Source organism: Puma concolor, chromosome B3, assembly GCF_028749965.1.
Source record: "Puma concolor isolate L17-30 chromosome B3, mPumCon1.1.hap2, whole genome shotgun sequence".
In the NCBI taxonomy this organism is placed as follows: Eukaryota; Metazoa; Chordata; class Mammalia; order Carnivora; family Felidae; genus Puma; species Puma concolor.
In genome coordinates, this window is record NC_141672.1 from 46,310,164 (window position 1) to 46,334,569 (window position 24,406).

At 39.1% G+C, this 24,406-nt stretch overlaps 1 protein-coding gene across 3 annotated transcripts in view; it reads left to right on the plus strand.

Annotated features, from left to right (window-relative positions):
- Nucleotides 1-24,406, plus strand: part of GCH1 (GTP cyclohydrolase 1) — a 47,914-nt gene that overhangs the window by 16,633 nt on the left and 6,875 nt on the right. For all 3 annotated transcript variants that reach the window (XM_086709705.1, XM_086709704.1, XM_025919735.2), the window contains exons 2-3: nucleotides 10,768-10,877; nucleotides 13,496-13,551. In XM_086709705.1, coding sequence (XP_086565831.1) covers nucleotides 10,768-10,877; nucleotides 13,496-13,551 — 166 coding nt within the window. The remainder of the gene's footprint in view (nucleotides 1-10,767; nucleotides 10,878-13,495; nucleotides 13,552-24,406) is intronic.

Genomic DNA, 24,406 nt, shown 5'->3' on the forward strand with positions numbered 1-24,406 from the left:
CCATTTTGGGGGGCTGAGTTTTTAAAAAATTCTAATATAATTAATGGACAGTGTTATATTAGTTTCAGGTGTACAAATACTGATTCAATGATTCTGTACATTATGGTGCTTCTCATGATAAGTGTACTCTTAATTCCCTTCACTTATTTTCTTATTTCCCCAGATCTTAAGTTTCTTGAGGTCATGTTTGATATATTTGTGTCCAGCTCAGAAATTAGTACAGAACTTCCCATGAAAACTTGATCATGTTATCCTTGAAACTGATTTATAGTGAGCTGGTGATATGTAGGACCCAACTGGTTTCTTAAATGGCTGATATTTTTCTAGGATATGGATATAATTTTCTTATGTGAGGTCCTCCTTCCTTTACTTTTCACTGGACCTCTGGAAAGTTGGCTCCAGCTTCTTTGCCTAATCTCCCCATCCTGTTCCCCACCTCACCATCCAATCTCACTCTCTGTTCCAAGCCTCCTTCCCCAGCTGGTGTGCAGACCTCACAGTGTTCCACAGGAATTGTCATCCTCTGAGTTGGTGACTATAGTGAGGGTTTATGGTGGGTAATTAACATTGCCAACTGTTCAACCTTGCTAAACAGCAAATTAAGGCCAGTAGTGGGTCCATTTTTAACCCTCAACCTCTCTCAAAAGCCTATGCTCCCAGCCCAACTGGTCATCAGAATTGCTTGGGTTTTTAAAAGATTTAATAATCCTGGTTTCACCCCAACAGCTACTGAATCAGATTTTTCAGGGTAGCTTGAGAAGCTGTATTTTCCAAAGCTCCCTATGATTGGCCATATGTGGGATCCACTGTTCTAAAGCGTGATCCCTTTTCCCTTAATCATTTGTCAGTAATGATGGTGGCTTGCACACCCTGCTGGTACTTATTTGTTGGATAGGATTACAGATGGTTCTATAACATCCATCTGTATGATATCTCTTGGCATAAGTGAATGTAGGATGATAAAGGATGAGCCTATTAAAGGCTTCTGAAGCAAATGGATAGTTTATCAGATTGGTGTGTTCTTTCTTTAGAACTGCTGTGAACCAGACCTTGTTACCACCATCTGTTTTGTAAATTCCATTTACAGTTTAACAGCTGGATTGTGAAAGATATACAAAGTTATCCAATTAAAAGACTATATTTGGCAAGTGTGCATCCTTTTTTTTTAAATGACTCCTTGAATACACTCTTATTTCTTTCCTTAGATAGCCTTTTAAGGCTCTAATTTTTGTCTACCACAAATTTTCAGAGTAGTAAACCGGGACCAGAAGGAAGTTCTTAGGCTTGGAGGCTTGGATAACTTTGGGAGTTAATAATGTATAGGATTGATAGCCTTGAGTTTTATCCTTAAAAAAAAATCTGAATAGTTTAAAACAGGTGCTTTTCGGGGCGCCTGGGTGGCTCAGTCGGTTAAGCGGCCGACTTTCGGCTCAGGTCATGATCTCGTGGTCCGTGAGTTCGAGCCCCGCGTCGGGCTCTGTGCTGACAGCTCAGCGCCTGGAGCCTGTTTCAGATTCTGTGTCTCCCTCTCTCTGACCCTCCCCCGTTCATGCTCTGTCTCTCTCTGTCTCAAAAATAAATAAACATTAAAAAAAAAATTAAAAAAAAAAAAAGTGCTTTTCCCTACCTCAGTACTGAAAGCCACTAGCCAGTACCTTTGCGCATCTCAAAAGGTGACTGACCAGTAGGAGTGGGTGGATAACTTGTGTTGTAATTTGGCATTGATTTCCAACATCCCTAGAGTTGTACAAGCCAAGAACCTGGGAGTCCTGTTAAATTCCTTCTCCAAAAACCATTCTCTTACCTGTGGCGATCCTGTAGCCCAGGTCAGAGTCCATACAAAGTCCAAATGAGAACTTGGGTCTCTGGACTTTTAAACTTCATCTTTTCTAATTTACTGTTATGCTTTTTGAACCACTGCGTGTATGTGGTTTTCTAGGGGCCAGTTAAGTAATGGTGTTTAGGTAGAGCAATTTGTGTACTTCTATTTTCTTATTTCAGTACTTCAATATCTTATAAATAAACTACAACAAACACTGTTGTAATTAGGAAAAAGTCTTGGTTATGTTATCATGTGAGAACATGCCCTCAGCAACAGACATTATGTTCATGACAAGCCCAGCTAAGAGGATGGGAACAGCTTTCCAGGATTGCATTTGGCAAATAAAGGAGGCACATGAAGGGGTGCCTGGGTGGCTCAGTCAGTTGAACATCCAACTTCAGCTTAGGTCATGATCTCGTGGTTGGTGAGTTTGAGCCCCACATGGGGCTCTGTGCTGACAGCTCAGAGCCTGGAGCCTGCTTTGGATTCTATGTCTCCCTCTCTCTCTGTTCCTCCCCTGCTCATGCTCTGTCTCTCTCTCTCTCAAAAATAAAGATTGAAAAAAAAAGGATGCATATCAGTACTATTTTTAACGCAACCAGTACATTTATTTCAATAGCCTTGGCTACATTTTTTTTTTTTTTACAGTTTTATTGAGAAAAAAGTTGGCATGCAACATTGTGTAAATTCAAGGTGTACAACGTGTTGGTTTAATACACGTGTATATTGGAATGTGATTACCACCATAGGTAGGTAATATTTCCATCACATCACAAAATCACTGTTTCTTTTTTGTGATGAAAACATTTAAGATCTACTGTCTTAGCAACTTTCAAGTATGTAATACAGTATCGTTAACTGTAATCAAAAAGGTGTGCATTAAAAAAGGAAATACTCTGTGGGGTGCCTGGATGACTGTCAGTTAAGTGTCTGACTTTGGCTCAGGTCACGATCTCACGGTTTATGAGTTTAGGCCCTGCATCAGGCTGTCTGCTGTCAGCACAGAGCCTGCTTAGGATCATCTGTCCCTTCTCTGCTCTCTCTCGCTCTCTCAAAAATAAATAAACTTAAAAAAAAAAAAAAAAAACTTAAAAAAATACTGTGCATTAAATCCCCAGAATTTATTCATCTTTAACTGGAAGTATGCATTCTTTGACCAACATCTCCCCATCTTTCCCACCCTCCCAGCCCCTTATAACCATTATTTTACTCTCCGTTTCTAAGAGGTTGGCTTTTTTTAGATTCTATATGTAAGTGACAGCATACAATATTTGTTTTTCTCTGACTTATTTCACTTAGCATAATGCTTTCAAGATCCATCCATGTTGTCTTGGCTATATTTTATTTTTTAATTTTTATTCATTTATTAACTTATTGAAGCTTATTTATTTTGAGAGAGAGAGGGAGAGAGAGAATCCCAAGCAGGCTCCACACTTAAGCACAGAATCCCATGCTGGGCTTGATCCCACGAATTGTGAGATCATGACCTGAGCCAAAATTAAGAGTCTGACACTCAACCAACTGAGCCATCCAGGTGCTCCTATTTATTTTCTAAGATATTACGTAATCCTTGCACCTACTATGGGTCTCAAACTTACAACCATGAGATCAAGAGTCACATGCTCTAGTGACAGAGTCAGCCGGGAGCCCCTTGGCTATATTTTAATTGCTTACAAGCAGCATGGGAATTTATCTCTGCCAGGGATGACAGAAATGAAAATTTGCAAAATAACCAAACTTTTACTTTCTCTGCAATGCATTGGATCTTTCCTGCTGACAAATTCGCAGTTTATGAAATAAGTTCACAGAGCATATCAGAGCTGTGCCACAGCTCTGCCTACTCCAGATGGTATGAATGGTTGTCTAAAGTCATCTTAGTTTCCACCTATGTCAGTCTGTGGAATGTTTGAGTTCATGCTTATTTCGGCCAAGTTTTACAAATGTTCGTTCTATCTTGTTAAGCGCAAGAAGCTATGCGTGTTGGAAGTGCTAACAAGAGGTGCACCATCATGATGGAAATGAAGGCAGAGAGGGTGATTTTCTTCCGTCTTTTAATTTAACATTGCCCTTACTTGTAGGACAAATTTTTCAAACAGGAGTAGAATGCAAAATGTTATAATGCCACACTGAAGGCAGAAGAAGTCTTTGTTTTAAATTTTTTTTTTTTAACATTTATTTATTTTTGAGACAGAGAGACAGAGCATGAACAGGGGAGGGTCAGAGAGAGGGAGACACAGAATCTGAAACAGGCTCCAGGCTCTGAGCTGTCAGCACAGAGCCCGACGCGGGGCTCGAACTCACAGCCCTCACGGACCGCGAGATCATGACCTGAGCTGAAGTCAGCCGCTTAACCGACTGAGCCACCCAGGTGCCCCAAGAAGTCTTTGTTTTAATTGCAGAGTGTGATCAAGGGAAGTTTCTGGAGTTTGCAGTGTTACATGAAGTAGGCTCGGTCTTTCCTGTGTAATGCCACTCTAGCATCAGAACTTCTATGCAAAGGTAACTTCAGGGTTTTTGCTTTTTTTTCCCCCCCAGGAAAAAAACCCAGAACACCAGCATGTACATGAACAACGCAATTAAAACAATTTTAAATATTTTTTAAAACGTTTATTTATTTTTGAGAGAGAGAGCATAAGCAGGGGAAGGGCAGAGAGAGAGGGAAAGAGAGAGAGAATCCCAAGCAGGCTCTGCCCCATCAGCACGGAGCCCGATGTGAGCTCACACTTGTACACTGTGAGATCATGACCTGAGCTGAAACCCAGAATCAGACATTTAACCGACTGAGCCACCCAGGTGCTCTCCAAATTTTTTTAATTAATGAAATGCGTCAAATATATAAGAAAAAGGACAAAGAATTAGTTTAACCGACATTCATCTGGTTTTAATAAATATTAACATTTTGCTATAATTGCTTTGGAAGATACAGATAAGTTTCATAGATACCTCTTTCTGATCCTGTTCCCCTCCCTCACAGAGTTAACCGCTATCCTGAATTTGATCTCTACTCTCATGCCTATTTTTGTACTTTTATTTCATATGTATGTCCATAAACAACATGTGGTTTTTGCTTCCACTTCATTTAAAGGATATTACTGTGTGTATCCGCTATTGCCTCTAATACTTGCTTTTTTCACTGGACATTGTTTCAGGAAATAATAAATTCAGCTTAGATTCACTGACTTTCATGGCTGGGCCATATTTTATTACATCACTCTACACAGATTGTGTAATCATTCTTCTGATGTCCATTTAAATCCCTAATTTTGCTATTACCAATAATGCTGCAATAATATTTTTTCTGTTCCCTTGGCCACATCAGTTTTTTTGGAGTCCTTTCTTTGAAATCTGTCTTAAGGAAGTAAATCACAGGGTAGAGACTGACATATTAATTGGATAAAATGGAAAATTTGCGTTTAATTCTGGCTCTGTGAATGGCATATAGGGTACTGTGCTGAAACTTCATAAAGTCTTAAGCTACAATGCCTGCCTCCAAGGTTGGGAGAAATTACAGACATAACGGTGGTACCAGGAGGTATATGACGTAAGTGCCCAATGCTGGTTGAGACAGTTCTGATGTTGAGGGGTTTGGGCCAGTAATTCAGACCTTTCTCCACTAAGTCAGGGTGGCTGTTAGCCCCTTAAGTTGATTTAATTCCAGCCAAGAGCAAAGAAACTTTTCCTGCCTTATTAGTTGTCACTGTGTTTTGCTGTCTTAGTTCTAAAGTCAGTAGGCAGATAGGTCGCCTGGGTGACTCAGTTGGTTCAGTGTCTGACTCTTGATTTCAGCTCAGATCATGATCTCACCATTTGTGGGTTCAAGCCCCACATCAGCCTCTGTGCTGAGAGCACAGAGCCTACTTTGGATTCTCTCTCTCCCTCTCATTCCGCCCCTCCCCTGCTCATGCTCTCGCTCTCAAAATAAACTGAAAAACAATTTTTTTCTAATAAATCGGTAGGCAGACCCCATTCTCTTTCTTATCTGTTAGGGTACATTCAATGTTCCAAGCCTTCTTCCATTGTCTATTAATGCTGTTCTCCAGGAAGCTGCATCAGGTGTGAAATTCTGGCTTCCTCAGAGATCTCTAAATTTTAGTGCTGATCACCAAACATCCTAGATAATGCTAATTCCTATTACCATTCGTTAAAAAGAAATTCCATTAGATAGAATTTTTCTTTTGTGGGGAATCTCTCCCAGAGGTTTCCTGTTACTCCTACCCCCTTTCACCATGGCAGAAGCAGTTCTGTGTTTCTTATATTGCTATGTTTGAGTAGGAGCATTTTGAAGGTGTGAAGATTCTGTGTAGCAGCACAAAACATGAATACAACTTTAATACAGGGGCTCTTGGGGTGCCTGGGTGGCTCAGTGGGTTAAGTGTCAGACTTCAGCTCAGGTCATGATCTCACAGTTCGTGAGTTCAAGCCCCACGTCAGGCTCTGTGCTGACAGTTCAGAGCCTGGGATCTGCTTTGGATTCTGTATCTCCTTCTCTCTCTTCCCCACCCCCACTTCCACTCTGTCTCTCTCTGCCTTTCAAAAATGAATAAACGTTTAGATAAAAAATCTACAAAAAAAATACAGGGGCTCTCAAAGTATGGTTCCCAGACCAGGAGAATTAGCATCTTCTGGGAACTTGTTAGAAATGTCAATTCTCATTCCCACCCAGACCTACTAAATCAGAAATTCTGGGACTGGGGTCCAGTGATTTGTGTTTTGACAAGCCCCCTGGGGGAGTCTGAGAAGCACCCTGCTTCCGAGGGTGCTTAAACAGGTACATGGGCTCCTATTGTGGACCTGACTAACTGTACTTTCAGGAAGGGATTAACTACTTAAGGGATGGCTGCCCAGCAGGGTTATTTGTTGTCATTGCTTAATCATTAATGACACGAGCAAGGTATACCTTTACATTTTTCTTTGTGTGGTATTGTAATAGACAAACCTTCAACTTTTGGAGGCCCCTTCAGTTTTCTTTGTTGGTTATGACCAAGAGTAGGAAACAGAATGCCATAAATCCTTGTTTCCAGGGTTACCTTCTTGCTGCTGATAACAGGCAGGAAATTAAAACAATCTGTGATAGTGTTTTGTTCTTATTAGCCACAGATGGTAGCTTTCAGATATGTTGGAGCAAAACATAAATAAATATAGCAGGGAAACTTCATTATTGAAGAAAAATGATTCAGCTAGGTCAAGTTTATAGTCTGGGTTCACTTTCACGAAATGGGATATAGGCAACATAATATTGTTCCATTACCACAAACCATTAAGATTTATGGGGGTCACTGGGTTTTTTTTCTTTTTGGCTTAATTTAAGTATGTAAAACATTTACATGATTTCAAAGTCAACTATGTAACAAATCATATTTAAAGATGTCTCACTTCTATCCATATCCCTTCTCTCCTGCTTTCTTTATGCATAATCATTTTTATTAGTTTTTTTATTTATTCTCCTAGTGTTTCTTTTTGAAGATAAGCATATATATGTTTATATCTCCCCCATTCCACTTTCTTTACACAAAAGGTTGCATGTTATTCTATATTCTTTTAAGATTATTTTAAAAAGTTAGCTCTACTAAGGGATAACTTAAATTCAATAAAATTCAACAACTTCATGTGTACAATTTGAATTTTGACAAATACATACAGTTGTGCAACCACCAGTACAATGAAGGTATAGACTCTTTCCATAACCCAAAAAGGTTTTCTTCTACCCTTTTACAGCCAATCCTCTCACCCCTCTGGTCCCTGCTAAACCATCTGTCTGCTTTCTCTAACTATACTTCTCTTTCCTAGAATTTCATACATACTTTTTTTGTGTGAATGTATATGACTTCTTTCACTATGTATATAATTCTTTGAAGATTCAGCCATATTAGTACATATATAAGTAGTTATTCTATTTTATTGCAGAATAGTGCCCTATTGTTTATACATTCCAGTTGATGGGCATTGTCCTATTGCTTTTTTTTCCTTTTTATTTTGAAGTGACATTAGACTTACCAGAATACTTACAAAGATGGTACAGAGAGTTTCTATATACCATTGCCCCAGCTTCCTCAAATGTTAACCTCTCCTATGTCCCATGGTATAGTTACCATTTCTTAAGAAATTAATATTGGGGGGGCGCCTGGGTGGCTCAGTTGGTTAAATGTCCGACCCTTGATTTTGGCTCAGGTCATGATCTCACAGGACATGGGTTCGAGCCCCACGTCCAGCTCTGTGCTGAAGTGCGGAGCCTGCTTGGGTTCCTCTCTCACCCTCTCTCTCTGCCCCTCCCCAGCTTATGCTCTCACACACTGTCAAAAATAAATAAACTTTAAAAATATTTAACAAATTAATATTGGTACAATACTATAAACTATAGACTTTGTGTGGATTTTAGTTTTTCCAGTGCATTTAGTCTTCATATTTCTTTAGTCTCCTCTAATCTGTGACAATTCAGTCTTTCCATCTCTCTGTTGTTTTTTTTTTTTTTTTTTTTTAAATTTTTTTTTTCAACGTTTTTATTTATTTTTGGGACAGAGAGAGACAGAGCATGAACAGGGGAGGGGCAGAGAGAGAGGGAGACACAGAATCGGAAACAGTCTCCAGGCTCCGAGCCATCAGCCCAGAGCCTGACGCGGGGCTCGAACTCACGGACCGCGAGATCGTGACCTGGCTGAAGTCGGACGCTTAACCGACTGCACCACCCAGGCGCCCCTGTTGTTTTTTTTTTTAATGTTTATTATTTTGAGAGAGAGAAAGTGTGAATGAGCAGGGGAGGGGCAGAGAGAGAGGAAGAGAGAGAATCCCAAGCAAGTTCCATGCTCAGTGCCTTGCCAATGCAGGGCTTGATCCCATGAACCATGAGATCATGACCTGAGCCAAAATCAAGAGTCAATTGCTCAACCAGCTGAGCCACCCACACACCGCCTTACCCCCCTGTCATTTTAAAAGAGTGCTTGTTGAGGTATTTTGCAGAATGTCCCTCAGTTTGTCTAGTAATTAGACTACAGTCACACACTTCGGGGGAAGAACACCACAGAGGTGATGTGCCCTTTTCATATTTTACCAGAAGCTACATGTTATTACTATGTCTTATTACTGGTAGAGTTAAACTGGATCACTTGGTTTGCCAGGTTTCCTCGGTGTAAAGTTACTATTTTTTCCTTTTCTGTAGTCTGTCTCCTAGAAGCAAATTATTGCTTTTTAAATTCTGATGTATATTAGTGTGCATGGGACACATAGTTTAGCCACTCCCTCAACCGTAATTATAGTAACAGTAATAACAGCAACTACTACTTAATCCACCTGCGTACTTCTAAAAACATGTGGATTATCTCATTTAATGCTCAGGATACTCCTAAAAATGTAGATGCTTTTTTCATGTCCATTTTACAGCTTAGAAGACTGAGGCAAAGAATAGTCTTTCCAAGGTCCAACAGCTACTTAGTAATGGACCCAGACACTAACTTAGCCTAACTTGAGGACCAGCTTTTAACATGTGCCATATGGTAGTTGTCACAACTTAGAATGGGGATGCTCTCATTCTTTGTCAGAGAAAATGAATGCTTCTGTTTGATAATTCTTTTGTTCTTTAAGAAATAACTTTGTTTTACTTTCAGGGTTTTCTTGTATGACTAAGGATTTTAATAAGCTATGCATGGCAGTAATATTACTTAAAAATCTTGGAGAAATCCAGGATACTTTGGGGAGCACTCAGGGCCTATTTTTAGACTTCTTCCAGAAATATGACTGTAGGTTAGGGCAGAGTATTCAGAATAGAAAACTGTTTTTGGCGAAGTATTTACTTCAAGGATGACACTGATCCTTTTCTTCCGTGGATTTTTATCAGCCTCTCCTACCAGGGGTGTTGTGTTTGTCTGTGTGTGTCTAAACCCTGCATATTCACGTTTGTTGACCACGCTAATGACTTTTCCACTCCACAATCAAATGTGTCTCTGAATAGCCTGACTCAGGGGATGATAACTGTGGTTCGGTGATGACTCAATATCTGTGAGCCTCTATTCTAGCAACAACGGAGCCACTGAAGGTCAGGCTGTGTGGGTGGACGTTTGCACTTCCCTGTGACTCACACTGCAGCCTGGCTTTCTGAGGGGAGATTAACTGTAGGTGGCCGCAAAACTCTATTCACCTCCTCCCCGCTCCGTCTCATCGTACTATGTAGATGGGTATCCCCGGATCCTTGAAATCCTACGGCTTGGAGTCTTGAATGTATGTAGGCTGCCATGATGTCCAGCTATCAGTGCACGTTTAAAAAATAAAGTTTTATGTTTTTACATAAACATACAAATGTCTGTTGTATGCCTGGCCATATGTGCCAGAGTCCAGAGGTCAAAAGCTAATCTGGGCAGGCATATACATAAAAATTATAGCATTTAGTTCCGTAGGGAAAAATGTAACTGCTTAGAATAAGTCTTGTGCTTGCATTCAAGAAATAGTAAATTTTATGAGTAAACAAGTATTTGGGGGATAGATAATGTCGAGTTTATGGGTGTTGAGATCTGGCCTCAGAGGTTAGATGGCTAAGGACTTCTGGCCTCAGAAGTCAGATAAGGTTTTCTACACATCCACTATAGAGAAAGTGTTAGGTACAAGAAAATATAAAGAAGAAAAGGAAAGCAGCTCCCTTTCGTCACCAGAACTTTTGTTTTGCATATTTCTCCCTTTCTCCTTTTCTCATGCAGCAGACACATTTGTTTGTAATCCTGCATTTGTTATGTAATATTATATAGTTAAGGGTTGTTTTCATCATTCAAAGAAAAAGACTGCTAATTTGGTGGGAGAAAAATAACTAGTTTTAACACGTTTTTCCTTAACATTTTAGTTAGGATTAACATTTTGTCTTTGTTGACTGTCAATCTCTGTTTAACCGTGGAGATTGTTAGTTTTTCTACTCTGAATCTTTCTGTAAAATTGGAAATGTTACTAAAGCAAGCCTCTGATTTCAGATGTCCTAAATGATGCTATATTTGATGAAGATCATGATGAGATGGTGATTGTGAAGGACATAGATATGTTTTCCATGTGTGAACATCATCTGGTTCCATTTGTTGGAAAGGTAAGGGTTTTTTCTGTTTCCTGTTAATTTTAAAATATAACAAAAATTTTTAAATTAGGATTATTATCTTTAAAATCATCACCTGCTAATTCCTAATATCCCAGATATGTAGAATTACACATAAACATTTACTCTTTATCAACCTGACTAATTTAATAATTTGAAATTAACAAAACAAAAACCAAGTAGCTGAAGGTCCTCAGGGTAAATATTTCATAGTAAGTACCATGGTATTGGTTAAAATAATGAGATAAAGTTGCCTTTTTTTTTTTTTAAGGTAGCTGCAGCAGACTCTGAAAACCTTTGCTTTTTATTTTGACTAAATAATGTTTGATCCAAGATGTACTTTTGTGTAATATGGCATGAGCAGCAATGATTGCAGAATTTCTTATGGCAGAGATCATAGTATTAGTGGACTTTGTTTCTAACTCTTTCTGTATTAGGAACAGTGAATCTAATGCAAGCTGCTTAATATTGTCTAGCTTGTTGCACTTAAGCATATCTTTGAAACCGTGGATGTAGGACCAAAAGTAGTCCTGTCCTCTCTCTCCCATTATAATTTTATTTTATTTTGACTTTTTATTAATAGTTTTTAAACAGAAGACTTAGCAAAGAGTGTTATGAATACCTGTATACCCATCACCTAAATTTAATGTGTTAACATTTGCTTCACATTTTTTTGTTAAAATATTTCATTTCGGGGGCACCTGGGTGGCTCAGTCAGTTGAGTATACGACTGTTGATTTTGGCTCAGGTCAGGATCCCAGGGTCCTGGGATCAAGCTCCGTGTGGGGCTCTACACCAAGTGTGAAGCCTGCTTGGGATTCATGTGTGCGCGCGCTCTCTCTCTCTCTTTCTCTTTTTCCTCCTCCCCTCCTCCCCTCCTCCCCTCCTCCCCTCCTATCCCCCATTCCCTCCTCCCCTCCTCCCCTCCTTCCCTCCTTCCCTCCTCCCCTCCTCCCCTCCCTTTGCCCCTCCCCTGCTCTCCAGTGTGCCTGCACTTAAGGGCTCAGGATTTTCAAGAAGGAGGGAACCTTTGAGCTTATCTTACTACCTTTTATTGTAAGTGAGGAATTTGGGCCCAGAAAGCATAGGCTTTGTCCAAGAAGACGGAGGAAGTTAGTGATTTGGGCTGGGGCTAGACTTAGGAACTTGATCTGTGCTCAGCCTCTCACTATATCCTCTTACCTTCTGCTATGATTATCTCTGTGTTTGTGTTCTTGCTAACTTTTAAAAAAATCTATTGTTCAGCAGTGTTTCTCTAAAATCAACATTGAAATGACTTAAGATCTTCAGAAAGATCAAAAGTAGTACAAACAATAAACAAATTATAGCTCTGCATATAAGTATAAAATTTCAAGTGGTACAGAAGATCTTAGCTCTGTGGGAAACTTTCAACTCTCTAATTTTTCTTTGAAATAGTCAGTTCAGGTGCTACTTTGCTTTCTCCTTCTGCTGACCAGGAAGGTGATGAATTGGTATTCTTAAATTCCCAAAGCACAGTGCTAATAGATGAAAAATCACTAATTACTACTATATCCATTATTCACATGTACAGTAGATATTAATTAGGTGAGCGAATGCAACAAACGCTAGCAAACCATGATGCAAATGAATCTATACTTCTATATTAGGTTAATTGATTGCCTACAAATGGCCGTTTACTTATTAGCCTTTTGTAGAACTAATGTGTTCCCGTAATTTAATACTTGGCTCAAAGAGAGGTAACATGGACATATTAGATGTTAGTCAGTGACTTTTAAGATTACGGAATTGGCTTGGCCTCATAGTAGGTGCTATAAGAACTTAGATCTTAAGGTCCAGGTTTTGACAAGTCACATTTGTAGCTGTGTCCTTTATCTCCCATCAGGAAGATAGTATTCTCCAGCAGCTTAGAGATGGGGCCACCAACCATGACAAAGGACATGGAGACCCTCTTTCTGTGCAGTGGGGTGGGACTTTTAAGGCCACCAGGATGTGTGGAATGTCAGTGTTCACAGTTACAGTTTGGGCCATTTAAAGGAAGCTTTCCTGGCTACATTTTAATGTTGCTATAGGATAATTTGCACTGTCTTGAGAGAATGTCCTCTCAATAGAAGAAATACTGGAAGAATTGTATCAAGAGTTTAACTTCACCGGGAAATATCAAGACTATATTTCAAATTTGTCATTTCATTAATAGTCATTCATATATTTTCCTTTTCCTGCACATCTGTAATTTTCTAAATGCTTTTGTTAGTCCTTCATTTTCTAAGTCTTAAAGCTTCTAGATTTTTTAAGTTTATTTATTTATTTTGAGAGAGAGAGAGAAAGAATGAATGAGCGGAGGAGGGGCAGAGAGGGACGGTGAAAGAGAATTCTAAGCAGACTCCATGCTCAGTGCAGAGCCTGACGTGGGGCTCGATCTCATGACTTTGAAATCATGACCTGAGCTGAAATCAAGAGTTGGATACTTAACCAACTAATCACCCAGGTGCCCCAAAACTTCTAGATATTTTAAAGAGACATTTTCATCGTGTTGAATTACATAATACATATACTGTCTTCTATTTCCTTATTTTGTTACAAAGAAGCACTGGATTTTCAACTAACTCGTGATTTCTGTCTCTTCTTTGAAGGTTCATATTGGCTATCTTCCTAACAAGCAAGTCCTTGGCCTTAGCAAACTTGCGAGGTAAGTATGACTGTGTGGTGAGTAGGAAAACAGATTTGTAGGACCTGCCCTTATATGGCTAGAATCTCATAAGGCTTGCTTTCTTGACTGGTGTGGATCTAACTTGGAAGTCACATTACAACATAAAATTTATAGTCACAGAGACAAGCGTATTTGGAGGACCTGAGACACAAATCCCTTTTATTCTCACCCATCACTGCCTTTCTCCCCCACCTTCCACAACTCTTCCCACTGGCACATCTTTGAAGTCTTAGTTCATACCTTTCTCTGTAGAGCCTGGAAAGGACCAGGATGCATTCAGTCCAGCCCCCCATGTTTAAGGGTGGTTTACTAACAGTGGGTGGGGGGGAGGGGAGAGGAAACCTGAGCAGGAGTCTAATTCCACTGCACTGTTTTCAGACTTTTAATCATACTACCATTTGGGGTCTTCTGCACCTGAGTATTTGTGGGCATCTTCTGGGGTCCTGCAGCGCCATCCATTCACTTCTGGTTTGATACCTCTGCAGGCACAAAACTGTGCTGTGCCTTCCTTGGCTTTCTCAGCAATATTCCAAAAATAATACCTACTCTCCTCTCTGTTTCTCTTTTCTACTACAGTCTTATTTTCCCTTCTTTATCCTGTGGGTTCATGCCTTTTAAAAAATTCCTTTGCTACTATTTTTATTTGGGCTTTAGGAAGGAGAGGTAATATACAAGTACTGTCATCTATGTTTAAAAATCAACCTGACAATTGGTGTTCATGTATCTCTGATAGCTCAGCAACCAGTATTTTATTGCCCCTAAATATTCTTCTTTGTAATTTCTTTGTATGGAGTTAGTGAGTCCTGGGTATGGAGGAATGCTGGGAGGTGTGGTTGTGTGTGTGTTGGGAGAGAATTAAGGACAAAATGAGGTAATAGGCGATGAACATACAGTCAGGTGCCCCCCTCCCCCAAACCAAGCTAAGTTTGGATAATTTGAGATTATAGTGACCATATCAAAATTGGAATAGGGGTGCCTGGGTGGCTCAGTCAGTTAAACATCTGACTCTTGATTTCAGCTTAGGTCATAATCTCACAGTTCGTGGGTTTGAGCCCTACGTTGGGCTCTGTGCTAACAGGGCAGAACCTGCTTGGGATTCTCTCTCTCCCTCTCTCTCTGCCCCTCCCTACCTCTTTCTCTGTGTCTCAAAATAAATAAACATTAAAAAATTTGGAATAAATGAATCTTCGTGACCAAACTAACTATATATACTGTGACTCTGATGTATTCCTGCTGCTTTTCCACTTAGACAATGGGATTCATCACAATCCTGAAATGGTGGTCCAGATCTTTTTCAATTCTGTGTTGGAATCTGTAAAAACCACGCTAGCAATCTGACAGCTGCTCTACACAGCTGTTCTTTTTACTTTGTTTTCTCTTCCACTTTCTTACTCATTCCTCTTGGGATTAAGGAGAAAGTAGGTAGAAGAGAGAAATTTAACTTCCCTGGTTTCTGACCTCATTCCTGCTTAGCACTCTCCATCAGACAGGGCTACTTGGTACCATGAAAAGATGTTATTATGTCATAGCTGTAACTGCTTCACTGCAGTAAGGCTCTTAACACAAATCCAGAAACATCTTGCCACCTTTCAGTGATCTGTACCCAGTGGCAGTGCCGAGGGGTGGGTGGATGTTGGTGGTAATGGGAGGGGGCAAATAATCCTACTTTAATTTCTATTAGCAGCCCCCTCCCTAGTAACTTACTCCCAAATAATAAAGTCATGTCAACTGTGAAAGAAGTGTCTGTACTAAAATTGGTTATTCTTACTGTTTGATAAGCCACAGTCTAAGTAAAATCAGCTTAGTTTCTGTGCAAACCTAGCTGCAGGCCCAGTCTGCTGGCACCCTCCCTTTCAGCAAGACTGCCAACCCTATGCCTTTCCTACATAGAAACTTGGGCACTGCTGACGCTTGTGTTACCTCCTTTCCTAGTGAAATGGAAAGATCTCAAATAATTAAGCTTTTAGGAAATAATACAAAGAAGTTAATGATTAGCATGGGGTTCGTCTTTACACTAATAGGATTAAACTTAAGGGAAAAAAAGGAACATGAAACTAAAGAACAGAGTGTATGTTACTTTCAGATATTTGTAAAGAAAAATTTGATTGAAGTGTTTATTAAACAGGAAAGAAAGCTAAGATTTTTATCCAGTTTATTTCTTATAAGAAGTGGAATATTTAGGGAATGAAGAGTCATAAAGAAAGCTGAATGTCTTAGCAAAACTTCACTGCTCATTTTAATCTTGTATGTGAAGTTTGTTATATGCTTGCCTTTAAACGAATGACCTTTTAGTGCCAGGGAAGTCAAATATCAAACAGTAAAGCCTTAAGTAACAAGAAAATGCCAGAAGTGAGTTGATCTGGTTTAACTCTAGTAGAATTCTAGAGTAAATGTAGTTTGAATAGAAATTCCTTTTGTTGGGGCGCCTGGCTAGCTCAGTTGGTAGAGCCTGCCACTCTTGATCTTGGGGTTGTGAGTTTGAGCCCTGTGTTGGGTGTAGAGATTACTTAAAAATAAAATCTTAACAACAACAAAAAAAGAATTCATTTTGTTGCTAAATATCCATTGAACATGTATTCATTTTCTTGCCTTAGAATAACTGAGTGAACATAGTTAAATCTTGAATATAGAATTGAAGTGCCTCAGGTTAGCTGTGGTTCATCTATTTATTGAGTATCTACTGTGAAAGGGTACTGTGTCAGCCATGATGACTGCTAGAGAGAAGTGGGACACAACCACCGCCCTCACGGAGGGTGGGCAATATGAGGCAGCAGGTACCACAGAAATGCCTGGTTTGGAGCTCTGAGTTCAGAGGAGCCAAGATGACTGTGGCCTGGCAGGATTAAGGAGACCCAGAGGTGGAAAGCTGAGCAGAATTTTAAGGGAAGAGGGGCCCCTGGGTGGCTCAGTTGGTTGAGTGTCGGACTTTGGCTCAGGTCATGATCTCGAGGTTTGTGGATTTTGAGCCCCACATCCGGCTGTGCGCTGACAGCTCAGAGACTGGAGTTTGTTTCAGATTCTATGTCTGCTTCTCTCTCTGCCCCTCCCCCACTCACGCTCTGTCCCTGTCTCTCAAAAATAAAATAAATGTTGAAAAAAATTAAGAAAGAAAGACCCAGAGGTGGAAACTGAGCAGAATTTTAAGGGAAGAGGGGCCCCTGGGTGGCTCAGCCAGTTATGCATCTGACTTCATCTCAGGTCATGATCTCAGGGTTCGTGAGTTCAAGCCCCACATTGGGCTCTGTGCTGTCTTCAGATCCTCTGCCCCATTCTCTCTCTGCCCCTCCCCTGCTTACATTCTCTCAAAAATAAATAAGACATTTAAAAAAAATCCTAAAGGGAAGAGAAATTCCTTTGGGTATGGTAAATGCGTAAGCAGAGGCAAGTCGATAGAGAGATTAACTGACAGAAGTAAGAGATGTAGGCAGGGATGACTGCAAGATCGTCAGAAAGGTAGGGTGGGCATTAGATTACAAGGAGGACATTATTTTTTCCTTTTTTCTCTATTATAAATGTTTATTTTGAGAGAGCATGAGCAGAGGAGAGAGAGAGAGAGGAAGAGAGAAGCCCAAGCAGACTACACGCTGTCAGCTGTCAGTGCAGAGCCTGAGGCGGGCCTTTACCTGACAAACCAGGAGATGGTGACCAGAGCGGAAATCAAGAGTCAGATGCCCAACTGACTGAGCCACCCAGGCGCCCCTCTCTCTATTATAAAAATAACATACTTACCAGTTAAGCTTAAATACAAATGAGTGAGTAAAGGGAAAGCTTTCCTTTCTATTTCCATTACTCAAAGTTAAAACTAGACATTTCTTGTCTCTTGGCTAGAGATTGTCCTTCCAGAAAATTTCTATGCAAACACAAACATATATCACTTTAAGACTAGCAAAACAACGGGGCGCCTGGGTGGCGCAGTCGGTTAAGCGTCCGACTTCAGCCAGGTCACGATCTCACGGTCCGTGAGTTCGAGCCCCGCGTCGGGCTCTGGGCTGATGGCTCAGAGCCTGGAGCCTGTTTCCGATTCTGTGTCTCCCTCTCTCTCTGCCCCTCCCCCATTCATGCTCTGTCTCTCTCTGTCCCAAAAATAAATAAATGTTGAAAAAAAATTAAAAAAAAAAAAAAAGACTAGCAAAACAAAACAAAAAAGGGAGAGATCATACCCTACATTCTGTACTACAACTTGTGTTTTTTGTTTGTATTTTTAATTTTTTTAAGTAATCCCAAGGTGGGGGTGGGGTGGGGCTTGAACTCACATACCTGAGATCAAGGTCAGTCACATGCTCTACTGACTGAGCCAGCCAGGTGCCCCTTTGTGTTTTTGTTTTTGTTTTAATTAAAAAACCTTGAAGTCCTTTGGACACCTTTTAGTCCAGAAAGTCTGACTCTCTTTTAATGGCTACATAGTATTTCTTTAATTGTTTAATATAATTCATTTAATCAGTCTTTGATAGAGAGTTTACAGTTTAAGACTGTTGTCAAAAGAGGAGGGCACCTGTTGGGATGAGCACTGGGTGTTGTATGGAAACCAATTTGACAATAAATTTCATATTTTAAAAAAAAGTAGAAAAAATGCTTTGGTGAACATGTTTTGTATAGTGTAAATTACCGAAATTAAATTGTTGGGTTCAGGGTAGCCAAATTTTTGCTATTACTAAATTGTTCTCTAAAAAAGAGCGTATCAATTTATACTCTAATAATGGGTCAAAGGGTGTGTGTGTTTCTCCACTTTTGCCAACACTGAGTTTCATCACACTTTTTAAAAAAATTTTTTTTAATGTTTATTTATTTTTGAGAGAGCGAGAGACAGAGAGTGACAGCAAGGGAGAGGCAGAGAGAGAAAGGGAGACACAGAATCTGAAGCAGGCTCCAGGCTCCGAGCTGTCAGCACAGAGCCTGACTCAGGGCTTGAACTCACAAACCATGAGATCATGACCTGAGCCAAAGTCGGCAATCTAACTAACTAAGCCACCCAGGCGCCCCTCATCACACTTTTCAATCTTTGCCAAACTGATAAGTGGGATAGGGTATTTATTGTTTTAATTTGCAATTTTAAAACTTGCATTTTTTTAATAGAGTTTGAATCTTTATAGAAACTGCCTTCTCTTAGTTAGCCTTTGCTAATTTTTCCATTGGATTGCTTATCTTTTTATTACTGATTTGTTATGAGCTCTTTGAATGTTAAACCAGTTAGGTCAGGTGCTGCAAATAATTTTTCCAGGTTTGTCATTTGTCTTCTGATTTTGTTCGATAATATCATTTTTCCATAGAGAAGTTTAAAATTTTTATGTAGTCATAAACTCATGTTTTTGGGTTATTTTTATGGCCTTATTTTTATATTTAAATCTTCACTCCATCTGGAATGTATTTTGGTGCAAGGAGTGAGAAGGAATCCATCCATTGCTGTTGTATGCTCACTGACCTCCTACAGCACCCCCACTTCCCTCCTGTTACCATGCTGCCTTCTTGCTATCCTTGCTGCCACTCTGTTGGGCCTTGCATATGTTCTTCTTGGATTATAAAACCCTGAACTCCTCCTTGCCTCTAATCTCTCTGCATCCTTAAATCTGCTCTCATACACTATTAGGATGTACTTTCTAAAGTGTGGATTTGATGTAGCTCCCCATAGCTTTTAAGATAAAGTTCAAACTCCTCACTTTAGCTGGCAAGTCCCACTGTGATCCAGCTGTACCCTCTGCTGCTTTTTTTGCTCTTTGCTCTAGCCATGGTTGAGAATTTGCAGCCTAGTGACAAGTCAAGTTATATGAAGGCATCAAAAATACTGTTAAGATTTGCAAGGGTTAAATTATACCATCTACCTGCAAAGGTGTCACCAGGTTACTTTCCCAGTTGTCATAGGAGGAGGAAGAGGAGAGAACGCATAATGCAACACAGGAAACAGGACCTAACACAGATTTTATAAGTACCTAATCATGCCCCCCTTTATTTAAAAAAAATTACAGAGATGCCTGTGTGGTTCAGTTGGTTAAGTGTCTGACTCTTGATGTTGGCTCAGGTCATGATCCCAGGGTCTTGGGATTGAGCCCCTCATTGGAAGTGCAGAGCCTGCCTGAGATTTTCTCTCTCCTTTCCTCTGCCCCTCCCCCACTCGTGCTCACTCTCTCTAAAAAAAAAAAAAAAAATTACAAAAGCTGAAAATGCAAACTTTGTCAAAGGAGACAAGGTGGGTCCTCTTATATTGAAGTTTGCATAATAAAAGTGGTCATGAATCTTTTTTTTGTCAAATGGGTTCAAAACAGAACAGGAGCTAGATGAAATACATAGAGAAACTGACAAACTCCAAAGAAGTGAGTGGGAACACCAATTACCTCTCAATGTTTGATTGAGATGTACAAAAAAGGATATACAAAGCAGAGTAATAGGATTTTGGTCAAAAACTAGCTGTAACTTAAATGAATAGACTATTGTGTAATAAGAAACTATATATTAATAAATTATTTTTAAAAACCAACTATTTGGAAGTTAAATTTCTTTTAAATTCCTTTGATGTGATAGAAAATCATAATGATACAAACACTGTATGTCAGTGTGTGCAATTCAAAGTAAAAAACTGCATTTTGAAATTAATACCAATCCTCTTCAAACTCTTCTAAAAAATAGAATAGGAGGGAATACTTTCAAATTCATTTCTCAAGGCCAGCATTAAACCTGATATTGAAACAGAAAATTATACAAGAAAACTATAAGCCAATATCCCTGACAAACATAGATATAAAAATTCTCAGCAAAATACCAGCAAACTGAATTGAACAATACATTAAAAGGATCATACACTCTGATCCAGGGGGATTTATTCCAGGCATACAAGGATGTTTCAACGTATGCAGTGATAAACCACATTAACAAAATGAAGTATACGTCATATGGTAATCTCAACAGATGTAGAAAAACATTTGACAAAATTCATCCATCTGTGATGAAAACTCTCAACAAACTGGATATAAAGGCAATGTGCCTCAACATAATAAAGGCCATATATGAGAAGCCCATAGCTAATTTCATAGTCAATGAGGAAAAGCTTTCAGCTAATATCAGGAACAACACAAGAACACCTGGATACCCTATTTCACCACTTTAATTCAATGTAGCATCAGAAATACTAGCCAGAGCAATACAACAAGAAAAAAGCATCAAGGTCAGAAAGGAAGAGACAAAACTGTCTCTATTTGCAGATGACATGATATTATATATAGAAAACCCTAAAGGAGCACCTGGGTGGCTCAGTCAGTTGAGTATCCAACTCTTGATTTCGTTTCAGGTCATGATCTCATGGTTCGTGGGATTGAGCCCCATGTTGGGCTCGGTGCTAACAGCATGGTGCCTGCTTGGGATTCTCTCCCTCTCTCTCTCTTTCTGCCCCTCCCTTATACATACTCCACACAATCTCACTGTCTCTGAAAATAAATAAATTTAAGAAAAAAACCTTAAGACTCCATCAAAAACCTGTTAGAACTAATAAATTATAAAGGATACAAATTAATATCCAGAAGTCAGTGTGTTTCTATACGTTAACAAACTGTCCAAGAAATTAAGAAAACAATCCTATTTACAATTGCACCAATACCTAGGAATAAATTTTATCAAAGAGGTGATATATCTGTACACTGAAAACTATAAGACATTAATGAGAGAAACTGAAGAAGATACAAATAAATATCTCATGTTATTGGATTAAAAGAATTAATATTGTTAAAATGTCCATGCTACCTAAAATAATCTACAGGTTCAATGCAATCCCTTTCAAAATTCCAACAGCATTTTCACAGAAATAGAAAAAATGATCCTAAAATTTGTATGGAACCACAAAGGACCCTGAATAGTCAAAGCCATCTTGAGAAAGAACAAAAAAGCTAGAGGTATCACACTTTATGATTTTAAACTAAATTACAAAGCTATAAAATCAAACCAGAATGGCAACGGCATATAAACAGACATATAGGCCAAAGGTATGGAATAGAGAGCTCAGAAATAAACCCATGTATATATGACCAGTTTATGACAAAGGAGCAAGGAATGGAGAAAGGATAGTCTCTTCAACAAATGGTATTGGGGGGGCACCTGGGTGGCTCAGTAGGTAGAGTGTGTGATTCTTCATCTTGGGTTCATGAGCTTGAGCTCCATGTTGGGTGCAGAAATTACTAAAAAAAAAATCAATGAACTTTAAAAAATGGTGTTAGGAAAACTGGATACCTTTCTTATACCATACACAAAAATCCACTCAAAATGGATTGAACATAAGATCTAAAACCATAAAATAGAAGAAAACATGAGGGTAAGCTCCTTGACAATGGTTTTGGTGATGATTTTCTGGAAAAGTAAAAGCAACAAAATAAAAAATAAGTGGGACTGCATCAAACTAAAAGACTTCTGCATAGCAAAGGAAACCATGAAAAAGCAACCTACAGAATGGGAGAAAATATTTCCAAGTTACATAACTGGTAAGGGGTTAATGTGCAAAAAAATATAAAGAACTCCTACAGCACAATAGCAAAGAAACAATCCAATTTTTAACAATGGGCAAATGAACTGAAAAGACATTTCTCCAAAGAAGTTATACATATGGCCAACAGATAAGTGAAAGGTGCTCAATTTCACTAATCATTAGGGAAATGCAAATCAAAACCACAATGACATATCACCTCATATCTGTTAGCATGGCTACAGAATTATAAAAAAGATATAAGTATTGGTGGGACTGTGGAGAAAAGGGAATCCTTGTACTTTCTTGGTGGGAATGTAAACTGGTGCAGCCTCTATGGAAAACAGTATGGGGATTTTTCAAAAAATTAAAAATAGAACTAGCATATGATTCAGCAATCCTACTTGTGGGTATATATCCAAAGGAAATAAAGATAGGATATTGAAGAGATATCTGTACTCCAGTGTTCATTGTTCTTACTGGGGGAAAAAAAAGATAAATATGTGAGGTGATGGGTGTATTAATTGACTAGATGGGATTTTTCCACAGTGCATCATATATCAAATCACAGTCTACACTTTAAATATCTTACATACACTTGTAAATATCTTTATAATTTTTATGTCAATTATACCTCAGTAAAGATGAAAATTTTAAAAACCTGCACTTTGGAGATAAATTTTTAGCCACAAATGCTTTCATTATTAAACAAGAAACACTACGGGGCGCCTGGGTGGCTCAGTGGGTTGAGCGACTGACTTCGGCTCAAGTCATGATCTCACAGCTTATGAGTGTGAGCCCCATGTCGGGCTCTGTGCTGACAGCTTGGAGCCTGGAGCCTGCTTCGGATTCTGTGTCTCCCTCTCCCTCTGCCCCTAACCTACTTGCATTCTGTCTCTGTCTCTCTCAAAAATAAATAAACATTAAAAAAAAATTTTTTTTAAAGAAACACTACAAGTAAATTAAGCATCCAATATTTTTTTTTAAAGAAATTGTAAAGCAAGCTTAATAGAACAAATGGGAAAGAAGAAAGTCAAATGATTAAATTAGAAAATTAAAAAAGAATAGAAAACATAAACCCAAAAGATCATACATCATAGATTGCTTAGAAGTCTGAGAGGAGAAAGATTTATACCTAGAAATGAGAGGCTATGTAACTAAAGTATGTTTTAGAAACTTTATATCTTAATAAGTTAAAAAAAAAAAAAAAGATGGAGAAGGGAATGAACCAAGAGTTGGAAAACTTATATAGACTAGTAACCATTAGAAAAAGTCAAAGTAATGTGAGTTGGGTGGGAGGGAAAGGAGTGGATGGTCAATTTAATAGGCAACTTCCAAGTAACCACTAATTCTAATGTTGCATAAATTATTCAGGTAAACCTGAAAAGCTATACGATTAATTTGATAAAGCTACCTATTCTTGGTAAAAGTCTGATAAAGCTAGCATTTAAAAAGATTATAGACTAATCTCACTTATAAATGTAGTTGTAAAAATCCTAAATACCAAAAACAAAAAAACCCCAAAAAACTCCTCTAACAGGCACAAGTATTGTTTTCATCATGACCCAAGGAGGTTAACTCCAAGAACTGTAGATTCTGGGAGTATGGTAAACTAGATGGTAATGATATCCCTCCTAGTATAGCATACTGAGATATAATGTGTGTGAACATTTCAAACATTGGTGGAAGTGTAAGCAATTCCAGTGAGAATTCACAAGGATTAGCTGGCACTGGAGTCAAAGTCAGGCTTCTGTCCTCCCTATCCCACCCCAAATTGGGAGAGAGATTACCTGTTAGCTTTGTTCTGGGGAGTGCAAGAAAAAGAACCCATAACTATGTATTCACAAGGATTTGGGTTCAAAATTCACATCACCATGTGTGGTCCTCAGAAAACCCAAGGCAGTAATTTAATTTCAGAGGTTGCCAATGAGGTAGCCTTCCAGCACCTGGCAGAGACAAGTGCTCATTCTCTGATGCACTTTTATTTCAGCTTCAAAGAATTCCAAGGAGCATGAGTTCACCAAAAGTAAAAACAAAAACAAAAAAACCACAAACCTACCGTGGGTCAGAGTCAGATGAAACAAATAGTCAAACAGGGAAGACACTGAAGCTAGCAGATGCAGAATATACAACGAATACGTTAGAAAATAAGAGTACCGAAAGTTTGGCAAATTTTCAGAATTAGATTAAAAAAACAAAACTTCTGGGGTGCCTGGGTGGCTCAGTCGGTTAAGCGTCTGACTTCGGCTCAGGTCATGATCTTACGGTTCGTGAGTTTGAGCCGCATGTCGGGCTCTGTGCTGACAGCTCAGAGTCTGGAGCCTGCTTCAGATTCTGTGTGTCTCTCTCTCTCTGCCCCTCCCCTGTTCATGCTCTGTCCCTCTCTGTCTCAAAAAA